At 53.2% G+C, this 24188-nt stretch overlaps 1 protein-coding gene across 3 annotated transcripts in view; it reads right to left on the bottom strand.

The window, feature by feature from the left end:
* Crtac1 (cartilage acidic protein 1) overlaps positions 1-24188 on the bottom strand; it is a 134414-nt gene that overhangs the window by 9598 nt on the left and 100628 nt on the right. For all 3 annotated transcript variants that reach the window (XM_071610695.1, XM_071610697.1, XM_071610696.1), the window contains exons 6-11: positions 15406-15540; positions 12415-12560; positions 10124-10260; positions 6571-6653; positions 5604-5704; positions 5008-5176 (exon numbers count right to left, since the gene is read on the bottom strand). In XM_071610695.1, coding sequence (XP_071466796.1) covers positions 5008-5176; positions 5604-5704; positions 6571-6653; positions 10124-10260; positions 12415-12560; positions 15406-15540 — 771 coding nt within the window. The remainder of the gene's footprint in view (positions 1-5007; positions 5177-5603; positions 5705-6570; positions 6654-10123; positions 10261-12414; positions 12561-15405; positions 15541-24188) is intronic.

The following is a 24188-nucleotide window of genomic DNA, read 5'->3' as shown; positions in this document are numbered from 1 at the left end:
CCGACCAAGACCTCCTATTTGACAATCATTACTTGTCCTCCCCCTCTCCATTCCTGATCCCTTCCTGTCCAGGGCATTTTCTGTTTTCATTGCACTTGATATGAGCTAATGTTTTAGATTTTCACCTATTTATGATGTTTATTATATATTCCACATTTCTCTTCCTTCCACTAGAGTACAAAAGCTCTCATGACAAGGACTGTTGTCTGGTCACCATCTGGCACATAGTAGGTGTCAGGAAATATGAACTGAATAGATGAATCAGAAGGTGTGAGGGGAGGGGTGAAGGGAGAAATGTTTATTTTTTACTTAATATTCCAAACACACTTGGTGAGATGGTGGGTGATTTTTACTTCTTTTTGTATGATATATTTTCTCATGTTCCTATAATCGATATGTAGGAAAGAGAACAAAAAGTTTTCTAAAAACAAGAGCAATGCTGCTCTCACCTCAGGATTCTTGGTATGGGAACATGGCCTGTGCTACTGGCTTGCGGGTCCCTTGACAGCACTGTCCCTTCACGGCAATGATGGCTTCGATCTTCCTGGCTCTGCAGACACCCCTCTGTCCATCCTGCCCTCTCCAGATTGGCCCCAGAGATCACAGACAGCTTGGTCAGGTCTCCTTTTCCAGGCTTTCATTTCTTGAACTGACCACTCCCACCTCTGGGCCTTTGTCCAGTCAGCCTGGTCCCTAGAATGCTCTTCTCAGTCCCTGCGCATGCCTTCTAGATTCCTGCCATACTTATAGACCTAATTCCATCCACTTCCCTGAGAATGCAGCCTGGCACAGAATTAGTTTCTCTTGGGCTGGGGATATAGCTCAGTTGGTAGAGTGCTTGCTTCACATGCACAAGGCCCTGGCTTCAATCCCCAGCACCACAAAAAAAAAAAAAAAAAAAATTAGTTTCTCTTGTCCCTGGTTCTCTCAATATCCCTGGACCAGTATGATGGTGCATCTAAATCTGTCTTGCACAAATCCCTTGGTCCACCTGCCCCTTCCACTGGCCCATGCACCTGGAGGGCAGGTAATATTCTTACCTCTTCCCCCAGTCTCTGCCTTTTTCCTTTTCCCCATGTCTCATTTCTGTCTCCATCTTTCCTCAATATCTGGCCTTCCCCACCAGCTCCCTCTCTTCCCGGTCCATTGCTGGCTTCCCCATCAATCAGGGGTATCCATAAAGGAGATTCCCCCGGGGGCTGTAGGAAGCCTTGGAGCTGCAGGGATAGAACCTGCCTGCTGCCGTTGAGTCCCAGGTCTGCTGGCCCTGCTGCCTGCTGGGCTGCCTCGGGAGCCCTTGCTGATCTCAGTTGACCTGCAGGGGCTTGTGTTTGAGAACAATCTTCCTTCAAGTGCCTCTCTGGGAAGCAAACCCTGAAGAAGACAGGAACTGCTGGAGGACCCTCTGGAGCAGTTTGAACCAGAGTTCAAACCAAAAACAAATCCCAGGGACCCTCACGTGCACTTCCCAGTTCCCTGCCAGAGCCTGGCCTGCAACATGTGGCCCAAGAACACTCAGGGACCTTGCTGTGGCTCTGTCCTCCAGGGGTCCCCCCAGGGCCCATTCAGTTGTACAGAGTCCTCAGTGTGTCTTGTAGACCCCTCTCTTCTCAGTGGACCCACTTTCAGAGAGCAGAGCCCCTGGCCACATTCTACAGTTCCTCTGCACACTGTCCCTGCCCTTCCTGGGTGCAGACCAACCACCAGCCTCATAAAAAAGAGTGAGGACTGGCATCAGGAGGGTGCAGTGGACATCACCCTGGGTATAGGAGACAGTTGGCTCCCAAGTACCCTAGATCCCACCAAATGACCTGTTGAGGCTGCAGTTGAGGAAGCAGGTCTATTCTCTTAGGGGTGGAAAGACGGATTCTGGCTAGAGAAGGGACCCAGGGAGGCCTGTGACATACATCCTAAAACAGCAAAGGCAACCATGGGACCTGGGGACAGCAACCTTAGTCCCAATCCTGGCCTCACCATTGATTTGCTCTGTGAGCCTCAATTTCCTTATCTGTCCAATGGGGTGGGAGTTGATATCAAGGCAAATACCTGGATGAACATCCCATTTCTGAAACTATTGTGCTCACCTTGGTGCTTCAATGCCCACCTGCCCCCGCCCCCGAGTCACTGAGGGGATGCAGATGTATAGAAAGAAAGAAACAGAGCAGGATCTTGGCTGGCCGTACCCAGAGAGGAGGGGGTGGTCACTGTGGTCAGCAACTCAGACCAGAGTGTCCAAGGAGGTCAAGTCCAGCCCTCCTTACTTCTCCAGGCACAATTTAGAGCAAGTCACCAAATCTCAGCCTCAGTATCCTGTCCTGTAAAATGCAGGTTACGATGCCTAATTCATCACGTTGTGATGAGATTTGAATAAACAGTTTATGCAAAGCACTTGGCCCAGTGCCCGGCACATACTAAGTGCTCCATAAATGTTGACTAATACTATTTTGCAAGAGGAGTATGTATTTAAAAGTTGCCTTGTACCTTTAAGGCCAGCATAGCACACCGTGCCTTAGAGGTGATGGATGCCCTGACCCACCCAGGGTGCCATAGCCCAAGAACATGCTCATATAACCAGGTCCTGGGGCCCCTAAATATTTATTGCTTCTTCTTCAGACTACATAAATATTGTGTGTTCCCTATAAAAACTGGAACACATATACACCAAAACACGGAAGAAAATAAAAATTATGTCTCCAAGCAGGCCGGGTTTGAATCCCAGCTCTGCCATGTAAGTAACACGTGACCTGGGGCCCGTTTCTTAATTGTCCAGATCCTCTGTTTTGTGGTTTGTCAAACGGGGACAGTAATGCCCATCTCAGGATAGTCACAAGGACTAAGTGAGGCAATGAGAACCAGGGCCCAGCCCTGCCTGCAGGGTGGGAGTTACTGCAGGGACCTAGCCTCTCAGAGGACAGCCCTGCCCCTGCCTCCTATGTTCTTTTAGTTTTTCCTATGCACATACAGCACATGTATAACATTAGCACTGACATACATTTATTTCAGATCATTTATATCAGATCATCTTGCCTAATCTTTTTATGTTAAAATCATATCACTTCATGAGGTGCTAACACACAGAAAGGTGTCTGGTTTGAACCTGGGAGTCTTTTGACTCAACTGCTTTCTTAATTCCTGTGTTTTAGCAGCTACTCCCGCCCTGCCCCCATGCTCTCCACCTTGATTTCCATTATCATAAGCCCTGCAGCCCTGAAGAATTTGTACACTTTTATTTCTAATCCCTCCATGCATTTCTGGTAAAAAAAAAAAAAAGGTTTATTTTGAAATAATTGGAGATTCTCAGCAAGTTACCAAGAAGTACAGAGTGGTCCTCTGTGCCTGTCACCCAGCTGCCGAATGGTTACAGCTTCCGTAACAACTGGACCATATGGAACCCAAGAGCCTGGCATGGGGCCTCGTGTGCGTATAGTTCTATGTCATTTAACACACGTGTGGACTGGCAGCATCACCACGGTCAAGATAACAGAACGGCCCCCTCACTACAGAGTGGTCCCTTGGTCATTATACTCTTCCCCTTTGCCATCTCTCACCCTGGAACATCAATCTGTTTTCCAGCTCTCTGATTTTGTCACTTCAGGAGGGTTCTGTGAAGGGACACATGCTGTCTTGGGAGATGAGCTCTTCTCACTCACCATGGTGCCCTGGAGGTCTACCCTAGGCTTTGTATCAATGCTTTATTTCTTCCCTGCTGAGTAATATTCCAGGATGTGGATGTACCACAGGTTGTTGAACCATTAGTCTACTGAAGGACATCTATGTTCTCTGTTTTTTTTTGTTATTAAACATAAAGCTACTATGAACAACAGTGTAAAGACTTGTGTGGATTTAAGTTTTCATTCTGCTGAGATAAATGTCTGGGGATATATAGATGGTCCCCAACTTACGATGGTTGAACTAATGATTTTCTTATTTTATGATGGCGTGATAGGCACTCAGTAGAAACTGTACTTTGAATTTTGGATTTGGATTTTTCTCCTGGCTAGTACATGCAGCATGAGGCTCTCTTCTGATGCCAGGTAGCAGCAGTGAGCTGGGGCTGCTGGTCAGCCACATGATCACGAGGGGAACACCTGGTGCTCTCAGTGCCCTGTGCTGCTGAGCCCAGATGTTTGGTAGGCTCGGTGGCCAGGTGTGTTCCATGCATTCTCCATTTGTAATCTTTCAACTCATGATGTGTTGGCATTGGGGCAGAACCTCCTGTCGTCAAGGAGCACCTGTAACAGCAGGCTCATGTACAATAGTTGCATGTTTAGTTTTTTTTTTTTCTTTTTTAAAGAATCTGCCAAACTATTTCAGAAGTGGTGCGAGTTACATTTGCATAGCCATGTGGGAGACAGCCAGTTTCTCTCATCTCTCAGAGATCTCCACATCCTCACCAGCATTTGGTATTGTTACTATTTTGCACTTTCGATGCTCAAATAGATGATAGCATCATCTAGTAATGCCGTAGGCATGCTGTGTGTGTGTGTGTCTTTGTGTGGTTTTATACATATAAAAAGATCAGATTTTTTCATTCCCCCTCCTTGGCTGAGAGCCAGCTTTTACCCCATCAGGTCACCTGGCTCCCTATGAGAACACAGGGCTCCCAGGCTCTATTGGAGGGAAGACACCAGGTTTTAGTGTGGCACCTTAAAGACTGAACCAGCTCCCAAGAGGCCAAGGGAGGGACTGCTCTGGGCAAGTCTGATGCAGACCAGCACATGAAGACCAAGGCTATGACCTTGGAAAAATGGAAGATAAACATTCCAGAGGTCCTGGAGTGGGGACTTCTGAAAGCAAGGGACATGGAATCCTGGGCAGCCTTCCCTACCCCTTCTCCCTGAGTCCAGGCTCACAGCAGAGCAGGGTTTGCCTCTGGTGGCTGGTGTCCACCATGCTGTCACAGTGAAATGGCACCCTGAAAATGCTCGGGCTGTGAGTCCTCGCGTCAGGTGGCATGCTGCAGGACTCCAGGACCCGCTCCCTGTTCCCTACTGGGCCCCGACTCACCCAGGCCAAAGTGTGCCACAGGCTCCATCTCGCACAGGTAGCCCGAGCCCCCGTCGATGATCCTCAGGTGGGCGCCACTCTTCTTGGTGTAGAGCACCACCTTGGCGCCCCTGGCGAAGGCCCCAAACCGGGTCCGTGGCACCACTCGCAGCCAGTTGTTGCTGAAGCCCTGCAGGGAGGGAAGGGCAGACCTGGAGTCAGAGCACGAGGGATAGCAGGAAGGCCACGGTTGATGGGGAGGATGAGAGGCACCGGGGCGGAGGCAGGGCAGAGGAAGAGGAAGAACAAGGCAAAGACAGACGGGTGGAGAGGAAAGAAAGGCCCTGCAAGAGGAGGGAAAGCAAGAGACTCAGGAAAAACAGTTTGGGCAGAAAAGTGAGTGCAGCAGGTGAGAGGCTGAGGGCTTCTCCCTGGAGGCGACCCTTCCTGAGGTCCACTGGGCAGCCAGGAATGTATTTGCTTCTCCAGGGACTGGGATTTCCATTTCCCAGCACATGTGTGGCCAGCAAGCCTCCTGGGCTGCCCTGCCCTCATCCATGCTGGGTCCAGGGGAGCACACAGGGCTGGGATCTATGGGTCATGAGATCCATGCACACCTGATTCCCTCGGAAGACGGACAGTGGCTGAGCCATGGACTCTCCGTGGGACAAGATGAGGTCCAGCATGCCATCTCCATCGAAGTCGGTCACCACGCCCCCTGCAAGCAATGCAGATTTTACCTCTGGCCTAGGCCAGCAGACCCCTGGGGGATAGAGGCACCCGGCCAGGTACAGCAACCACAGCTCTGAGGGTGGGAGGCAGAGAAAGGGTACAGCTCTGCGACAGGAGGACAGGGCTCCAGGCTCCTCTCTCCCCTGCCTGATGGCCAGCTCAGAATAGGATTCACAGTGCAGGACCTCCCTCCCCTCCCCTGGATGTGGCATGGAGCAGGTGGGTGCATGTCACTCACACACTGGTCCTTCTGTTCTGGTTTGGATAATATACCTTAACATTTGCACATTTTGGGGGTTAATTTATCAGTGTTTCAGTTCTTGTTATAACACAGAAAGGCGAGGCAGGGAAGATAAGATGATATCCATTTAGTAGATGTGAAAAACAAGACCCAGAAACCAAAGCAGCTTTACCAAAACCACAGAGTGAGACAACAGCAGACCCAGGTGTTGGGTCACCTGGTCTAGTGTTCTTTGACACCAAGTTGAGTGCCAAGAGGGGTCACACACAGAATCCCCTTCCTCAGAGCAAAAGGGACCCATCTCACCCCTTCCCGTTCTCACCCTGCAAGGCTTGGCTGGACAGCTGCTGCCCACACACCCAGAGAATCCCACCCCGCTGCCTGCTGTCCTGAGTCTGGAAGAGGGACTGTCCCCGCTCTGCCTTCTGCCTGGCAGTCCCCAGGGCTCCTCCCTCTCTGCTCTCACCCCAGCTCTTGGGTCTCAGCCTTCAGAGCGGCAAGGAGGGGAGGAGCCCGACGGTGGGATTGGTTGCCTGGTTCCACCTGCCCTCACCCAGAGCACAGGCAGAGCCAGGATGCGGGGTACAGGCCAGAGCCCTTGGTGCCCTCACCTGTGCCCCGGCCCTCAGGCTCCAGGGCGTCACCAGGATTGAGCTCCTCGATGAGGGGGTCTCCGTGCTCTCTGCGGATGACACTGAAGGAGAGAGACAGGCTGGTTATGGTGAGGCCCCAGAGGCCTGGGATCCAGAGACCCACCAGCTCTGTCCTGTCCCCTGAGCAGCCCCAGGCCCCATGTGCATGGACTGCCACGGGATGCTCATGCAGCCACTCTCTGATCACAAACCCTGCTTACACCGTGGCCGTTCCCTTCTTGGGATTTAATTTATGTTGGCAAATATTGATTTTTCCTTCTCTAATGGATGAATTATAGACAGCCTGGGGAAGGGCAGTTGACGGATGGAGAAGGGCAGGGGGTACAACTACCTTCAACTGACCTTCGTGCTCTTCCAAGTGGCCCTGGGCTTCCTAGTCCTGGATGCTACCAGGGCCCAAGCTTCATGCAGATGCCCCCTCCCCCATCCTCCTAAGGAAGCCAGCCCCTTCTCCTGGCCTTTGGCGCTTCCTTCCTGTGTTAATGCTCCGTGTGAGAGCATCTTAGCTCCCCAGTTGTTCTGTGAGCAGCGCTCTGCAGGCTGGAACCTTGCATTATTCATCTCTGCTTCTCCTGCAGCATCTAACACAGTGCCTGGCTCTTAGAAAGCTCCAAGCAGGTGTCTGTGGGATGTGAGAGTAAATTCCAGGGGCCAGCAGGAGGAAAGGGGTCCCTCTGGGTTGCGGGGGTTCTGTCTGTTTTGAACTGCAAATCTTGGTCATACATATTTACCTCTGGGAAGTCTGCTGTCAAAGTCCTTCCCTGTAGCCATATTAAGCTGACTGCTGCTGGTGTCAGTGAGCCTCCCTCTCTGACTTTCCTCACTCATTATATTCTCGCAGCCGTGGGTACTCTGCCCTCGCTGTGTAGAGCAATGGGGGACGGCAGGGGCAGGAAGAGTCTGCCAAAGCACAGACAGCCAACAGAAGGCTGTGATGTGGCCGGTACTTTCAGGAGGGGGCCAGGGCCCCCTGTCTGAAGCCTATGGTGGCCGGATAGCAGAGAGAGAGCTGGCCGACCTGCAAGGTGCCTGCAGGGTTGTGCAGATCCCATGAGGTGTCCTCTGCCCACATGGGCACCTATGTCAAGCTCCTCTGCGTGTACATCAGAGTAACCCAGTGGACTTGTGTGTAAGTGTCCCTGGGTGTGTGTGCACCTGCTGAGGGGTGACACTTCAGCCTGCTGATACCCACAGCCCCTGTGATCATTTATGTGCTGCAGCTCTGCCATGGCTTGGCAGAGACACCTCTTGGTTCAGGTGACACTGATGTTAAAGATTCCTCAGGAGAAACCCAGGCGTTTATGTATTCAGTGAACGAATGTTGTACCAACGTCCCTGTGCTGGGCTCTGAATGGGGCTCGGGGGTACAGTGCCCACTGGGGAGAATGGGGCTTGGTCTGTGTCAACAGGGGCTGGCAAGGGGAGTGCAGAGCGGGGCCAGCTACTCCAACCAGGACAGTCTTGGAAGGCTTCCCAGAGGAAGGGCAGCCCAGCTGAGACCAGAATGGTGGTGAGTAGGTGAGTATGTGCCACTCAGGTAAAGAAGAGGGAACAGGCCCTTGCTGGTGTGGGCAGTGTGCATGCCCAGAAGAGCCCAGGGTGTCTGGTGCATAGTGTAAAGGGAGCAGTGGAGAATGAAGGGCTGGGGACCTTATCTGAAAGAAGTGGAGAGAGGGGTGTGCTCAGATTTGCATTTCAACAGCTTGCTGTGCTGCTGAGGCGGACAGGATGGGGCTGGAGAGGGTGCAGGGATCCCTAAGAGATGAGGGTGTGGGGAGAGTTGAGAACAGACCTGAGGCATGCATGAGTGGGGGGACCACACCCCACCCCAGGTGGCCTAAAAGAGTCCCTGTTCATGCCTATTGTCTTTATTGGCTTGGGGTGATTATTCATAGTCCCCTTCTCTTGGGTTTGGGTCTGCTTTGGGTGACACATTGCCCTAGGTATCATTAAAGGACTTTCAGACTTGAGCACATGAGGCTCTCCTTCCCCAGTGCTTGGCCAGGCTACAGGACAGCACTGGGCTCAAGAAGCCCAAGGTATTCTGCTCAGTGACAGGTGAAGAGCCGGCACAGCACGGGACAGGCGGGGTTAAACTTCCTGTGCTGCCAGCTGAGCAGCAGTCCCAGCTGTAGTCCCTGAGCTATGTGCTCAGGACCCAGCCATCTGCCACTGGGACTTGGGGCCCAGCCATGGATCTAGGGAGGTGGCTTCTGCTGCCTCTGCATGAAAGCAAACACACTACCTCACAGGGGGACCACTTGGTGACTGTCCACTGACATCCCTGGGCCAGCCCATGCTCCGCCGCAGGGGAGGCTGGGAGGTTTAAAGCAGGCAGCAAGGGCAAGCAGCAGGGAGATACTGGGTTCTTAGGCCACAGAGACTGGAGCACTGGCCTCCTGGGTGCTTAGGGGCCCTGGCAAGTGACACTTTATTAGCCAGAGAAGAAAAGTAGTGTCTCTCTGTTAACGAGCAATTGATCTTCTGCAATTAATCTGGAAGTTGTGAATAAGCTTTTTGCAAGGCACCTAATTAGTAAATCTGGTGCCTTGGGGGGTGATTACATATAGTCAGGATTGATGATTGGTTAATAATTATATTTTAAAACATGCTTAGTCACAGCTCATGCCTTTTATTAATAGTTGGGTCCTTCTGAGAGTGGGATAGGGATCTGCTGGGCCAAGCAATGATCTGACCCATTTCCTGGCTCCAAAACCTTTGGCCCACCCTTCTCTCTGGTCCTGAGCTTCATCAGCGTGTTTTAGGGCTGGCACAGGGATGCCTCGGGCCGCAAGGCCTATGGTTGTCTCCAGCAGTGGTTCCCAAATTTTACTGTGATCAGTCACCTGGTGCCTGCTGCCCTTGTAGAAGTACAGGTCCTGGCCCTGGGATTCTGTACCTTAAAGGGGTTCCAGGGCCCCCTGGATGATTCTGAAGCCAATGTTGTCCACATCACACCTTCCTCCCTGCAAGAAGTGTCACCTCAGAAATTAAACTCTTTCTCCCTGGACAGGATGTTCAGGAGCTGGCTGCTTCGTTCTGTTTCTGAAGCTACCTGTTCCTTCCCTACTGTTAATTTTCTCCTCCAGTGTTTCCTAAAGAATGTTCCCCGGGCACCAATCCCATGAGAAGTTTATCTGAAAGATGCATCCTATGGATCCTATGGTCAGATCTAGTCGGAACACTCCACCCATCTTTTGGAAAGTTGAAACACTTACGGCCCTGTTATGGGCTCTCTGAAGTCTCTGTTAAATCAACCTGTCTCTGCTTAACCCGGGGCACGCCCTGGTCCATGTCCTCTCTACCCAATTCCTGACAATAGCGGACGCCTGAGTCTTGTTCAGGGTTTTCCCTCTACACATGAAACCTCTTGCTCAGTCCCCGTCCTCCCATCCTTTCTGTTTGTCACCAGGGTCCTTCTCCCCCTGGGCTCTGACTCTCTGGCCCTGGGAACCTCCTCTGGTTCCCAACCCTTTCCTCCACCCTCCAGCTGCGAGGCTGGGGTCCATACCGGAAGAGGCGGTTGGCTGAAGAGCTGCGGTAGGCGATGTTGTTGAAGAAGATCTCCAGCTCCTGGTCATTGTCAAAGTCGGCAGCGATGACAGTGCGAACAGGGGAGGGCATGGAGAACTTGGGGGAGGCGATGTCCTGGAGGAGAGAGGGGTGAGGTCAGCGGAGGGGACAGCAGGGAGCTGGGAAGGCACTGGAAACTGCCTGGCCCATGCAGGCTCCGTCTCCGACTAGCTGTGTGACCTCAGGCAAGTCACTTAACCCTTTGGACATCACTTTCTTCATCAGCAACATGGGGATACTAAGAGCCGCCTGGGCTATGAGGACTGCATGTCAAATGCTTGGCACAGAGTGGGCACAGGACACATTGCTGGCAACCCGGGCTGCCTCGGCCTGGCCATCTGCTCCACGGAGGCAAAAGGTGGCATTTAGCTGTGACTTTCTCTGCTTCTTTTGCCTTTCTAGGGAGGCGACTTGGTGACTGTCCACTGACAGCCCTGGGCCAGCCCATGCTCCACCTCAGGGGAGGCCTTAAGGATTCTTTTGTTTTGAGACATCTGCTTTGAGGAAGTTGCAGTTTAGTGACACGGACCTCATAGGGAGACCCCAGACTCAGGATAGCTCAGTTAGAACCCCCAAGTGCTGGCAGAGTCTTGTGAGTCTGGCGAAGGGTCTTGGGTGGGGCTTTGCCTCTGAAATAGAAGATGACCTTATGTTTCTGAGCAGAGTTTCCCCATGTGGGTGGGGTTGCCCTTTCATGACTTTGGGGGCTTATCCAAATCCCTAGGGGCTCATGGAGAAGGCCGGGGTCTCTGCGAGGCCCCTCTGCCCCTAGGCCTGGCTCTTGTCCTCCTGCAGGCGTGCTCTGTCGGACACAGGCAGGAGCAGGCTGGATCAGCGGGTGAGCTTCCTGTTCCAGGAGGCCAGGGAGGGAGGCTGCCCCCAGCAGCACAGTAATGAGGTTGATGAGGAGCCCGCCAGCTGGTCCAGGTGGGCTGAGCAGGCCCCAAATTGCTGGGGAACAAGGAGACCTCAGGATCTCTAACTCTTTATTGTTCTATCGATCCTATAAAAATGGAAACCTTCATAGCCCTCTTGGGGTTGCCCGCTGGACGCCTGGGCTTCTGAGATAATGTATGTAAAGCTCTTAGCACAGTTCCTGGCACACGGGAGGCACTTGATAAATGGGGCACTCATTATTATTATCCTCATTATTGCTCCTGGGAGCTCTGCGGAGCCTCAGAAGGTTAACAGGTTCCTCAACCTCAGCGCGCGGACATTTGGGGCCGGATGATTCTGTGTCGTGCTGGGGGTCCTGCACGTCGGGAGGTTCTGCAGCATGGCTGGCTCTAACCATGAGATGCTAGTGCTACCCCTCCCCAAGTTGGGACAATCAAAAATGTCCCTAGATAAGGTCCAAAGTCCTGGTGGGGGGTGCGGAGGGCAAACCCCTCTCTGTTGAGAAGCTGGGTTAGAACGAGAGCTGAATAAAGGTGGAAATCTCCAGCATCTCAGGAACAAAGGCTCAGAGTCCAGGGCAGACCTCCTCCCACCTGACAGCTTGGGGCTCTAGCCTCAGCAGGAAGGGGACCAGGGCAGGGGCTTGAGGTGGGGGCCTCTCCACGGTCACACAGCCTTTCCTGGGACCAGAAAGCCTCAGAAAAACACTGGAACGTTCTCATTCTCCTGAGAGTTTCTGGGAAGGCCTAAATAGCTCCAGAACAATCCTGGCTCCCCGAGGTCAGCTTCCATGATCCCGGGCCCTCTGTGATCTTCCTGCAGAAAGCCTCACCCTGCTGGTGGCACCTCTGTCACTACCACCAAGCAGCCCCTTGGAAGAGTTCTTGGCATCACAGTTCATGGCAGCCCAGGGCCTGTTGCAGGGAGGGACTTGCTGTCCCCTGTCCACCATCTCTCTGTCCTTGAGGCAGTCTTGGGAACCCGTGGCCTCAACTTCCCCCTCTCCCTGCCACTCTGTCCTGGGTCTGAACCTCAGTCTTCCAGAAGCCCCAGGAACAGTGGCCTCCATCCACAGAATGAGCCCCTCCCCCCCGCCGTGGTGGCTCCAGGTTCCCCTGGAGGCTGCTGTGCCTCCATGGTCCACTCTGCTCTGGGCTCCAGTCTCCACCAAGCCCAGACTGCAGCCCATCATCCCCTGCATGTTACCTTGTGGGATCTCGTCCCCAGGGGCTAGAGGCCCAGGGCAGCCCCGCAGCTCCGACGACATGCCTTGCTGGGGCCACTCTGCAATGTCCTGTAGGGGAAGCAGTAGAGGCAGAAGCCCTTTCTTACCCGAAAGCGGACCTTCCCGTGAGAGCTCATCTGCAGATAGAGGCGGTGGGGGCCATTCCAGTTGCCATACACAATGTCCACTTTGCCATCACGGTTGAAGTCAGCCAGGGCGACACCTCGCCCGTGCTGGTGAGGGTCATCCACACCTGGGGAGGACAGAGGCAGGATCCTAGGGGTGGCGTCCCCTACTTTCCACACTCTCCTCCTGTCCCTGCCCTCCCAGGGACATAGGAAGACATTGCTGCTTCTCACAAGTTCTCCATGGGGCAGGAGGTGACCCTGACATCTGCTTGCAAGATGTCTTCAGGCTGTGTTTGCCCGGCAAGCATGCTTCCTGTGCCTGATCAGTTTGGGACAGCATGGGTGTGGGGAGGGAGCGTGGGGGGCATTCTGGGTGGGCCCGTCTTTCCCTGCCACTCCCGCATGGCCACAGGGGAGTGTTAAGCAGATCACATCACTCTTTTTCTTAAATCTCTCAAGGGCTCCCCAGGGCTCTTGGGTCAGTGTGAATTCCCGCCTGGGGATCTTCCGGCCCTGCCTGATGGTGCCGGCCCACCTTCGCTGGTCTTTCTCAGGTACCATTCTTCGCCTTCCCAAGCTCTGGTCACGGTGTTCCCTCCACGCCTCAAATCAACCAAGCTCCTTCTAGCTTTGGGGCCTTTGCTCAAGCTGGTTTCTCCCCCTTGAGTGCCTCCCCAGGCTCTGGGTACCTCGCTGCTTATTTTTCTGCTCTCAGCCACAAGGTCACCTCCTCAGGGAAGCTTTTCCTGACCACCCCATCTAAAACAGCCCCTCCCAGCCACCTGCCACGCCCTCACAGCCTCTTTTTTCCTTCCTGGTGCTGACCACAGTGCAGTTGTGTTCCTTTTGTGTTTTACTTGTCTAGGGTCCACATTTGCCACCACACCTGACGCTCCACGAGGTCAGGTCGGTCCTCCTGGCTCACCTGTGTGCGCGCATCCTCTACCTCGGTGCCTGCGGCAGCCTGGCTTTTCACTAAGCACTTGCTGAATGAATGAAGAGACATAAATAATTTGACAGCCGGCAAACTGGGGATGTTGGTGACAGCAGAGGAGATGCTGCAGCCATGACAAAGAAACGCACAGCGTGTCTTACCGGAGCTGGAAGGGAAGCTGGTGTCCAATGTCACCAGTGTACATTGTCCCCTGATTCGATGACCATGGGGGAGGAGGGGGGAGGCTCTGCCCAGAGCAATGGCTTGGCCTCCTGCTGCTGGGGGGGCGGGGACCTGCCCCAGAGGCCAGGCAGAGAGCCTGAGTAGTTGACTCTCAGTGGAAAAATGGCTGGAGTCAGCAGGCCCTTGGGGATGATGGGCAGAAGGACAATATTACAGGGGTGGCGGTCAGAGAGCGCAGGGCGCAGCAGCCAGCAGGGAGATCCTGAGGGTGGGAGCCAGGAGAAGGGGGTGCCCTGGGAGGCAGCGAGGCCCACGCTTGAGGAAGAGGGTTTGCAAAATCTGGGAGCAGCCTCAATCCCTAGGATTAATACCCCATTAATTCTCAGCAAAACTCCCCGGCCTGAGTGTCGGTGGCCTTCTGTGTCGGCCCATTTCTCTCCTATCTATGAGGCACCTTGACAAGGAGCTGGTTCCCTTTCACGGGACTAATCGGTGCCGGGCTGCATTTCTCAGCGGCATCTGTTGGGGTGATGAATGCCCTCTTGACGTGTCTTGTTAAGCCCCTGCAATCATTCTGACTTTCAATTATGGCCTCGCACCTTGCCTCTCTCCTCCTGCCGGCTCCTCCTCCCGCGCCCCTCTGCTCCCCTCTGCTTCCATCACCTGACACCTTATCAGATCCTCTAGGCCTCTCCACCAGCCCCGCTGCACCTTGAGTCCTCAGCAGTGAGAACATCTGCTGCCACAGGACGGCACCAGGAGAGGTGAAGGTGGGGGGCACCAGGGAAAGAGAACATGCAAGGTGAGGACAGGGGATGCCAGCTACGGGCTGGGGGAGGGTGGCCATTCTTGAGACCCCCAAGCAGGAAGCCGAGGGGATAGATACACTTAATTCATAGGGAATGGATCATGGGTCAGCCTAGGCTAGGGACTGGATGCTCTGGGGCACTACCTAGAGTGGATGGACCCTTGATCTGTGGGTCTAGATCCCTACTGGTCTCTTCCCTGTACCTCCAAGAAAAAGAAATCAAACCTTCCATCCATTAGCAAGACAGGGAAGAAATGGGTAGGGGGTAAGTGTTGAAGGGCACTTCCCAAAGTGTCCATTCTGTCATTTAGCAGAACAGTGTCTCAGTCCTTGCAGAGCTCACAGACCAACTGTGATGGCAATGTAAAAACCTGGATGAGAGGAGGAGGAAGAGCCAGTGTCTGCCAGGTGGCACAGAGGGAGTCAGGAAATGCTTCACAGAAGTGACATTCGAGTTGAATGTTAAAGGAAGTTTTGCAGACAAAGAATGGAGAGAGCAGTCTGGCAGAGGGAATGGCAGATGCAAATCCCTGAGGTCAAACGGGTGGAAAAGGGCAGCAGAGCTGGGAGCCACGGGCACCATGTTGTGTGGATTTCATCCTGTTATTATATACCAGTTAGTGCCATTTCCATGTGTGGAGTGGACTTAGTTTATCCAGGCAGCATGCCCTAGTACTTAGCAAATGATCTAGAAATGGTTATTGGGTTGAACTGAATGTTTAAGCTAAGTGGGGGAGTGGGCCAAGACCGGAAGAGGTGGCTTGGAGGAGAAACTGACGCTGGGAGACACAAGCCAGACTCAGAGGCTCATGGCCAGCCAGCTGCTGGAGAGTGACAATGGTCAGGAGTGCCAGACTCCTCCTCTCCAGCAGCAAGTGCCCCTGTGGCCTGAGCCATGGAGATGTGGGATTGGAGGCTCTCTGTGTGGTGCTGATGACGACTTACTCTGGTTTTCCTGAGGTCCGTGGGGACTGTGCTGCTGGGGGCAGGGCAGCCTCGAGTCCCTGGAGCCCAGGGAGGTCAGGGGCCCAGGGCATCCACTCACCGGCACTGGCCGCAGCGTCCACGAAGGTGCCGTTGCCCTGGTTGTGGAAGAGGAAGTTGGGCCCGTTCTCGTTGTCACAGAAGATGTCTGAGGCGCTGCTGCTGAGGATGGGGCCCACGCTGACACCCCGGCCCCCTAGGAGAGGACATGGACCCACAGTGAGCAGCAGAAGCAAAGCCCCAGGCCCGGCTGGACCATGGGGCTGCCTCTGGGGCCTGTGAGGAAGTGCAATGGAGGGGCCTCAGAAGAGCCTTGCGGGATGGGAGCCCGACCTTCTGGATCCTTCCCTGAGCCATACCTGGGCTCACAGTTCCATGATTCTGTCTGCACTGAGGATGGCCAGGGAGGAGTCCAGTGGGTCACTCTGTATGGAAGGAATGATTCCACACACCAAGGCCCACAGAGGTCGGGCCCCACACACAGGCCAGAGCCATTCCCTCTCCTTCCAAGAGAAGCTGCGGCACCACAGTCACCTTAAAACCAGCCCATCCATGCCATCTTTGCCAAGTCACAGGTCCCGAGAGCCCCGACTCCCACTCCATGTTGTGCACAGGCAGGTCCTGCCTTAAGAATCTACAGAAATAGGCTCTCGTAGCAGCTGTGGGCGCCAGCTATAGACACAAGGATGCTTATTTTGCTTTGTTTGATGTAGTGAGCAATCATGTTCATCGATAGCGAACTGGCTGAATATATGGTGCTTCCATATGGTGGCTCATTCTGTAGCTCCTAGAAAGGCTGTGTAGATCCATATGTATTGACTTGGAGGAGTGCCCGCGATGTATTGTTAATAGAAAGAGCAACCTGCCAAGTGACGGCACTTGTGATCTTACCCTTATTAAAACAATGGGAAGATACGTGTTGAATACATGTGTATGAGACAGCCTGCTGGAGTTTGGAGAAAAGTTGGGGAGGCCACGCTCATTAAGCTGTCTGCCTTGATGGGGTAGGATTGGGAAGGGAAGGAGAGATGGTTGGTGGCTTTTTCATTGTCGTAGTACTGTTTGGTTGGTCTTAAGAAGAATTGCTTCTGTAGTTTGAGAGGAAAAATGCAGCAAAGAATTTGTTGCATTTAAAGAGAAAGAAATCAAGTCAGCTCTACATTAGGATTTGAAATCTCCAAGATTAAATTTGAGTCAGCCATGACAAGAAGTCCAACCTTAATGCATCCTGAAAAAACTACCTCTCATTAGCAGGTTTCAAATAAAGCCTCAGCTTGCCAAGCCCCGCCTCCTCCCAGGAGATCATGGCTGTACTGGGCAAACTTCCCTCAGGTGTGGCCCCCAAGACTGGGACCACCAGGATGGGGCCCACTCTGACACTCCGTGGGTGTCAGAAGAAAACAGCTCAAACAGGACAGGACATTGATTCTACTGACCTTGGGCAATTTGAAGTATCCTTGAACCTCATTTTCCTCATCTGTAGAATGGGGATAATCTGACCTGCCTTTTCTTCTTTAGGGTTTTTGAGAGGATCAAGTGAGGTGAGATTAGGATTATCAAAAAGATGAAAGATTACAAGCGTCCTTGAGGACTCGGAGAAAAAGGAACTGTTGGGGCTGGGGTTGTGGCTAGGCAGCAGAACGCTTGTCTCTCACATGTGAGGCACTGGGTTTGATCCTCAGCACCACATAAAAATGAATAAACAAAGATACTGTGTCCACGTGTAGCTAAAAAATATTTTAAAAAAAGAAAAAGGAACTCTTGTATACTTGTGTACTCTTGATGGGAATGTAAATGGTACTGTCACTACAGAAAACAGTACGGAGGGTCCTCAAAAACTTAAAAGTAGAACTGCCATATGATGCAGTGATCCTGGGTATACATCCAAAGGAAATGAAATCAGTGTGTTGAAGACACATCTGCACCGCCATGTTCAGTTTGGCACTATTCACAATAGTCAAGATAAAGAATCAACCCAAGTGTCCATGAACAGATGAAGGGGTGAGGAACATGAGATTTGTCTATACAATGGAACATTACTCAGCCTTACGGAAAAAGAAAATCCTGTCCTTTGTGGCAACATGGATGAACTTGGAGGACACCATGCTGAGTGATCTAAGTCAGGCACAGAAAGACAAATGCCGTAAGGGATGGCTCAAATGTGGAATCTTAAAAACTTAGAATGGATGCAAGTAGAGAGTAGAATGGTGTCATCTCCAGGGGCTGGGAGAAGCGGGCAGCTGGGGAGAGAAGTGATGTTGGTCAAAGGGCGCAAAGCTACAGTTAAACAGGAGGAATAAATTTGTGAGAGCTTTTGTACAACATGGTGACTGTAGTTAGTAACAATGTGCCAGACACTTGAACTTGCTAAGAGGGTGGACTTTGAGTGACCTCACCACAAACAAGTGCTAAGTATGTGAAATAACACTTGCTAAGTGGCTCAAGTCAGCTATTCTGCAAGGTCTACAAATTTCAAAACATGATGTTGTGCATGATAAATATACACATTTTTAAATGTCAATGAAAAAAGATGGGTTGAGGTGTATGAAAGAGCTTGTAGACTCTACAGCCTTGCTGCTCAGAGTCAGGCCTGCAGGCCAGGCATGGAGAGCCTGGAATCAGGACCTACATCCTAACAAGACCCCTGAATGGTGCATGTGCACACTCAAGTTTGAAGCGTAAAGCTCTCTAGTATAACGTTATACTGACCATGAGACGACATTCTCTAATAATAAGAATGGTTATAAGCACTCCAGAACATAAATTTTTAAAAAAAGTTAATGAGAGCTGTGTGACCGTGGGTCAGGCCCTGCCCTCTCCCCATCCCTCCAGTCAGGGGTTTCCCCAAAGCGACTATGCTAATTTGAGAAGGGGGCTCTCTGGGTTCCTAGGCTCCTTCCATACCGAGATGTCCTGGAGGAGATCACAGGGCCTTTCTCATCTGCGCAGATGAAGCCTGACTGTTAGAGTTGGGGGCCAGGGAGGAAGAGTAGGTGAAGGGCACTGTCTCTCTCACTGCTCTCCTGGTGGAACCACTCGCTACACCTCAGGGCCTTGCCTCTGGACCCCTCCCCTGAAGTCTGATAAGCTCTCCACATGGCCCAGGTGATGATGGGGACACTAAATTCCCCTTGTTCCTGGGGTGCATCTGCCAAGACACCGCGGAGTGGGGGGGGGGCAGGGCAGCCTCCCGAGCTCTTTCCAAGCCTCAACCTGGGCCCTGCTTCTGCCCATTAAAAAAGGAGCTGCTAAGTAGCTGTTGGCAGCTGTGCCCGCCCTGGTCCTGCCAGGCTCAGCCCAGGAGCCAGCTTCCGTGAGAAATCCTTGGCCTAGTCAGGTCCCCAGGCAATCCCAAGTGGGACTCAGGACTTGCCGCCATGCAACTCCATCCTTCTTCCCCGGAAGCTCCGGCATCCTCCAGTTTCCTCTCTGACTCTGCTCCCAGGCGGTGACACATTCCCTTCATTTTCTACAAAGCAGGTTATTTCCCTTTTGGACAAATTTCTAAATCTTTCTAATTAACTAATTGGGTTGGGTTGAAGCCTTGCTCCATTTGTAACCTGTAATTACTAGAAAATTGCCATGGTAACCACACTACTAATTAGCGGCAATTTATCGCCATGGCAACCGGACCATAACAGAGATGTTACCCACAACTCCTTCTTGGCAAGTTGGCGGCACAGTTGGGGAGCAGGTGAGTCGACAGACAGTCGGGGAGCCAGCCTCTTGGGCATCAGCTCCAGCAACCTTTGGATGGGGTCCAAACTGGACTCCGAGGCAGGGGCAGCCTGGTGTCTGTATCCCTTGCTGATGTCACAGAGAAAACTCTACTCCCAAAGGGACATGTAAGTCCTCTTCAAACCAATGAAATCCACCTACTGTGGATGCGGCCCGCACTCCTCCTGCCAGGTCGAAGACAAAGGTGTCAGCAAGTGTCTTCACCAGGATCTCTCCCCTCCTCTTCTTCCTCCTCTACGCCCATCTTTTCCTCTTCTTTCTGAGGTTCACATACTGCCTGGGTCTCCCAGGGGGCAGTTAGGAACACCGTCATTTAACCTTCAACAATGATGTTCTAACGAGGAGTTGACTCCACTTTATATCAATGACTTCTTTTTATATTTGAAGCCAACACTTTCTCTCAGGGATAAAGAGTGGGTGGGACTTCAGAGGCTGTGCTGGTGGCGGGCCGGACCACAGGACTGGGGATCAGGAAGTCCAAGTCTGAGCTGTGTGATCTTGGGCACATCACTTAACCTTTCTGGGCTTCTGTTTTCTTGCCTGACACAAGACTATTAATAATAACAGCTCCTTCTCAGGGCTCTCATAAATATTAAGTGAGATGGTGTTTAGAAGTTACCTTCAAAAATGTCAGGTGCCACATAGTCATTAGCTGGGACCATTTACCACCTGCTGAGTGAATAATATCACTTTATTTTCCCCCAGCACTTTCAAGCTTCAAAGCCCTCCTTGTTATGCTGTTGGGCTTTGAATGTTCCTCCCTGCCCAGGACTCCCTAGGAATTCTGCCCGCTCTGCCCACCAGGCTGGGCAGGAAGAAGTGGCCCTCATGGCCCCCACCTCCTCCTGCCACGTTGCAGCCCTCCCTCTGTTGATCTGCCCATCCTGCCCGAGCCCCACAGGGCAGCCTTGGTTGTCCTCACAAACTGCACCCCTAGAGCTCTGAACCCTGGTGCTTTGGCAATGCAGACTTGAGTGGGGTTTGGGTGAGGGCAATTCATCTCCTAGGCTGTGTATGGACTGGCTCTGGGAGCATGGGGTCGGGGCGAGGAAGGAAAAGGCCGCGGGGCTGGAGCACATGGATGAAGCAGCACAGGGATTCCCGGTGCTGGGGAAAGGCCTCAAGATTCTTGCCTGGCCTCTGCCTCTCTGGCTTCAGGAACTTGGGAAGTGGTTCCTCCGGGGCCTCAGTCCCCTGCCCTGTGTGGGTGGGGGAACCTCTGCCCCTGTGGAGGCTGTGAAGGGAGGCCCGTGAGCCACCAGACTTAGGCCCAGGACATTGGTCTGCTGGGATCTTGATGGAAACAGGGTTGCCAAAGTCTACCAGCTGCTAAGAACACACAAAATGTAAAAGAGTAGGGCTAGGACAGACGGGAGGCAGGTGGGTTACAGAAGGGGGTATGAGGTGCAGGTCAGGATGGCCACACGGTTTCCCATCCTACATTTTCTGGGAGATTTGGAAACAGAGTTAGCTGGTGTGGGTGTGTGTTGCTCTCAGTGGGCTTCAGATGCTGGGCAGGACCTGGCTCTGCAGTGCATGGGCGTGGAAGGTGCTGGACAAAGGTGCTCCAGCCCTTCCCTTCCTGCCCTAGCTCTGCAGGATGCACCAGGACAGACTCCACCATTGTCCCCAGGGTGGTAGATTTCCAAACCTTGGCCTCTTGACAGTGCAAGAGAGAGGGGTCCCTCTTTACTCCCCAGCAGCGAGGGGGCTGGAAAAGGTGGTTTGAGGTGAGGAGCGGGCACAGGAGTGGCAGGAAGAGTCCCTCTAGTGCCCATGGCTCTGCCCTATGTGCCTCATGCATGTGCACCCCACATGGGTCTCTCAACACCCCAAGGTATGTCTCATCACAACCACTTTCTTTTTAACCAAGAAATAAACATTTGTAGACTTCTCATGTATGTCATGTTTGAAAGAATGTGTACGTTGTGAAATGGCTCAATCCAGCTGATTGACAAACATACGCATCACCTCAAACTTATCATTTTTTTTTTTTTGTGGTGAGAACACTTAAAATCTATCCTCTTGGCAATTTGCAAGACTACAATGCATTATTAACTGTAGCCACCATGTTGTACAGTGTCCCTCTGGAACCCATTCCTCTTAAGTAAAACGTGTCATTTTTTTGACTATCATCTTCCCAACCCCCGACGGACCCCCAGTACCACTTTCTAGGTGGGAAACAGGAGGAGCAATCACAGCCACTGGGCAGTGGGGTCACAGTCCAATCCACATGCCCTCTCCCCAGGCTGCTTCTCAAACATTTCTGCTAAAGTCTCTCCCAACAGGGAGCAACTTGTACTGGCATGTTGGGGGTGTAGCCCGCAGTGACCCGCCATGGGCTTGACATTTCTTTAAAATCTCTTGTGTTAGCTGAGAAAAATGCATACAAAAATAACATTTCTATTCTACAACATATCTATGTTTGTTTTAAAAGAAAAAATGGCATCCCTTTCTGACAGTCTTCAAATGCATCTGACCCCCCTAGGGAAATGGTCCCCGTGTATCCTGGACTCTGGGGACCCCTGGCAGGCTGGCCCCTGATGGCACTCCCTGTGGGTCCTGGCCCCTGCTGAGGAACCGGCCACTCCAGCCCCACCTGGTCCTGGCTGTCAGACCCATTGTGCTCCTGTTGGAAGGCTGGTGCTGGCCTGGGAAACTGGGAGGCTCCTTGGCCCCCCACCCTGCGGCCCCCGGTGGTGCTGCTGATGGGGATGTGCCAGAAGGCCTCAGCTGGGCTTCAGGCCTCTCCGTCTCCTCCAATAATGACTTCCTATAAATCAGATCTGCCCTCCGCTTGTTCCACGCTGCTCCCAGCCAACGGCAAAACTCCCCACCCGACATCATAAATCCACCTTCATTTTCTTTCCAAATTTCTTTTAAGGCTTCTTTAATCACCACCTTGCAGCCTGGGCAGATGCTCCCTCAAAGAGTGAGGCCAAAATGCAGGGCTCCCAGGGAGGGAGTGAGGCCTGGGGGGACCGGGTCCAGTGGGAAGGAGGGAGGAAAGCTGGGGGGCACGGAGGAGACACCACTGCAGTGCCCCGGGCTGGGGGTCAGGCAGGGAACACACACACAATGCCTCCAGGGTAGGGTGGCCTTTCTTCCCTTTGATGTCCCTTGTGGCCAGGAGACACCCAGCAGAGGGCCCTGGTGTCACTCTGTCAAGGCCCCAGGATAGAAGCGTGTGGGTATTTGTTACTTGCAGCTGGTACTGCCCGTGTGCCAGGCAGTGTACCAGACGTGCCCCACGTTCATCCCCTTCATTTTCCAGCACCCACCTGTGAGAGCGAGTGCGCTGTCACTGGGAGGGTTCATATCTGCCCACTGCTGCCTGGACTGGAGGGCATGGTGGGTGCGATCAGCACGTGGCAGTGGACCCGTCCTCTGAGCCGTCTGCTAAACTGGCTCATTCAAGGTGCTCAGGGAGGCTGAGGGACAGACCCAAGGTCACCGGGTCACAGAGGCAGTGTGGGTACCTTGGTTTCTGCCTTCCCCCTCCTCTGGTTCCATGCCAGGCCCTCTGCCTTGGCGGACCCAGTTCTCAGAATTCTCATGCAGGACCCTGTCCTGGCTCCAGGAAGCCACGCCATTGGAGAAGTTGGGGCTTGCAATTCTCAGGGAGCAGTGACTCTCGCTCTGCTACCCTCCAGGGGCCCTTGAGTCCCCTGAGAGTGGTGAGGATGGCCACTAGATGGCACTGTGACCCAGCAAAGCAGCAGTGGCAGCCAGAATCAATAGAGTCTGGAGAGGAGGCCTCCCCTCCCCCTCCCGCAGAGTCAGACAGCTGGTGCACGGGCAGCGCCATGGCTCCGCCAGCCACTGCAGTGACCGGGCCTCCCCCTGCTGCCCTGAGCACCCCCAGCCAGGCAGCTGCTTCGGCCCCAACAACCTGGGGTCTGAGCGCCAACGCTTTGGTCTGCATTCCCAGAGGGTGCGGGGCTTTCCCCTTCACAAGTCTGGAGCAGAATTCTGAAGCTGGAGGTCATCAGAAAGGTCAGCTGGCGGTGACAGGTTAGGCATCAAGAAATGGGGTTCTAAGTGTTTGTTTTCTACAAATCTCCTATGTGACCTTGGGCGAGTCCCTTTTCTAAGGACCTGTTTCTTCCCTGGGAAAATGCAAGGTTCTCCCAGATGACAGACTTTCTATGCTGTGTGGCTTGCCTGCAGAGGCCCAGCTCCCTGAGTGCACATCTGGCCACAGCTTGCTTCTCTCCCAGCCTGCTCAGGCCTGCTCATCCCTGCTTGCTTCCCTCCTGGCTTCCCAGACCCCCTGGCACCGGCCCGGTACTGAGCACTGGCTACCTGCCCAGAGCCTCAGCCATCAGGCTGGCGCAGCATGGTGGCCCTTACATTTGGGGTCCATTCCTGGGGCTCAAGGGGGCACTGGGGGCTAGTTTTCCAGCCAGATGTCCACATGTCATTAGCTGAGTGACAAAGGGGGGCTTCAGAGTAGTGTTGGGGGGCTTGGCGGGCAGGAAAAGGGTGGGCTGGGGAAGGCGGGCAGACAGAATAGTAACTTGGTGGGCCAAATAGGTTCTTGTCAGCCAAATGGCTTCTGGAAGTCTGCAGAGCTGCTCTGATGTGTCCTCTGGGCACGCCAGCTGCCCTAGCCTCCTCCATACCTCCACAGAAGCTGCGGTCCCCTCCTTGGGCTGCCCCATTCTTCCCACACAGCCAGGCACAGTTGGCTGATGCTCCCATCCCATTCCTGCTCCTCAGCTGTCTCTGCTCGGCCCCCTCCCCCCCAGGTTCCATGCCAGCCCAGCCAGCATCAACAATGCCCCCTTCGTGCTCAAACCTCCTGAATTCTTCCATTCTGTGTACAACCCTCTCTCCCAGTCCTTACCTCCCTTCCATCTCATCATTTTCAAGTGCTCCACCCCCACCCCCAACCTACCCCCATCTCCTGCAAGATCAAGGCACTTAATTGCCAAGCCAGTCCAGTGCACAGAACTGGGAAGTACTCAGCAAAATTGACGGTACCAATCTAGGCTGAAGCGCCTGCCTGTTTATTCCTTTTCCCAGGGAAACGTGGTTTATTACTGACACTCAGCCTTTCCGCGGTACATTCACACGCGGAGCTCTTAGGCACTTTGATGGGGC

This window comes from Marmota flaviventris, chromosome 4 (assembly GCF_047511675.1).
Source record: "Marmota flaviventris isolate mMarFla1 chromosome 4, mMarFla1.hap1, whole genome shotgun sequence".
Lineage (NCBI taxonomy): Eukaryota > Metazoa > Chordata > Mammalia > Rodentia > Sciuridae > Marmota > Marmota flaviventris.
This window is presented reverse-complemented; position numbering and strand designations above follow the sequence as displayed.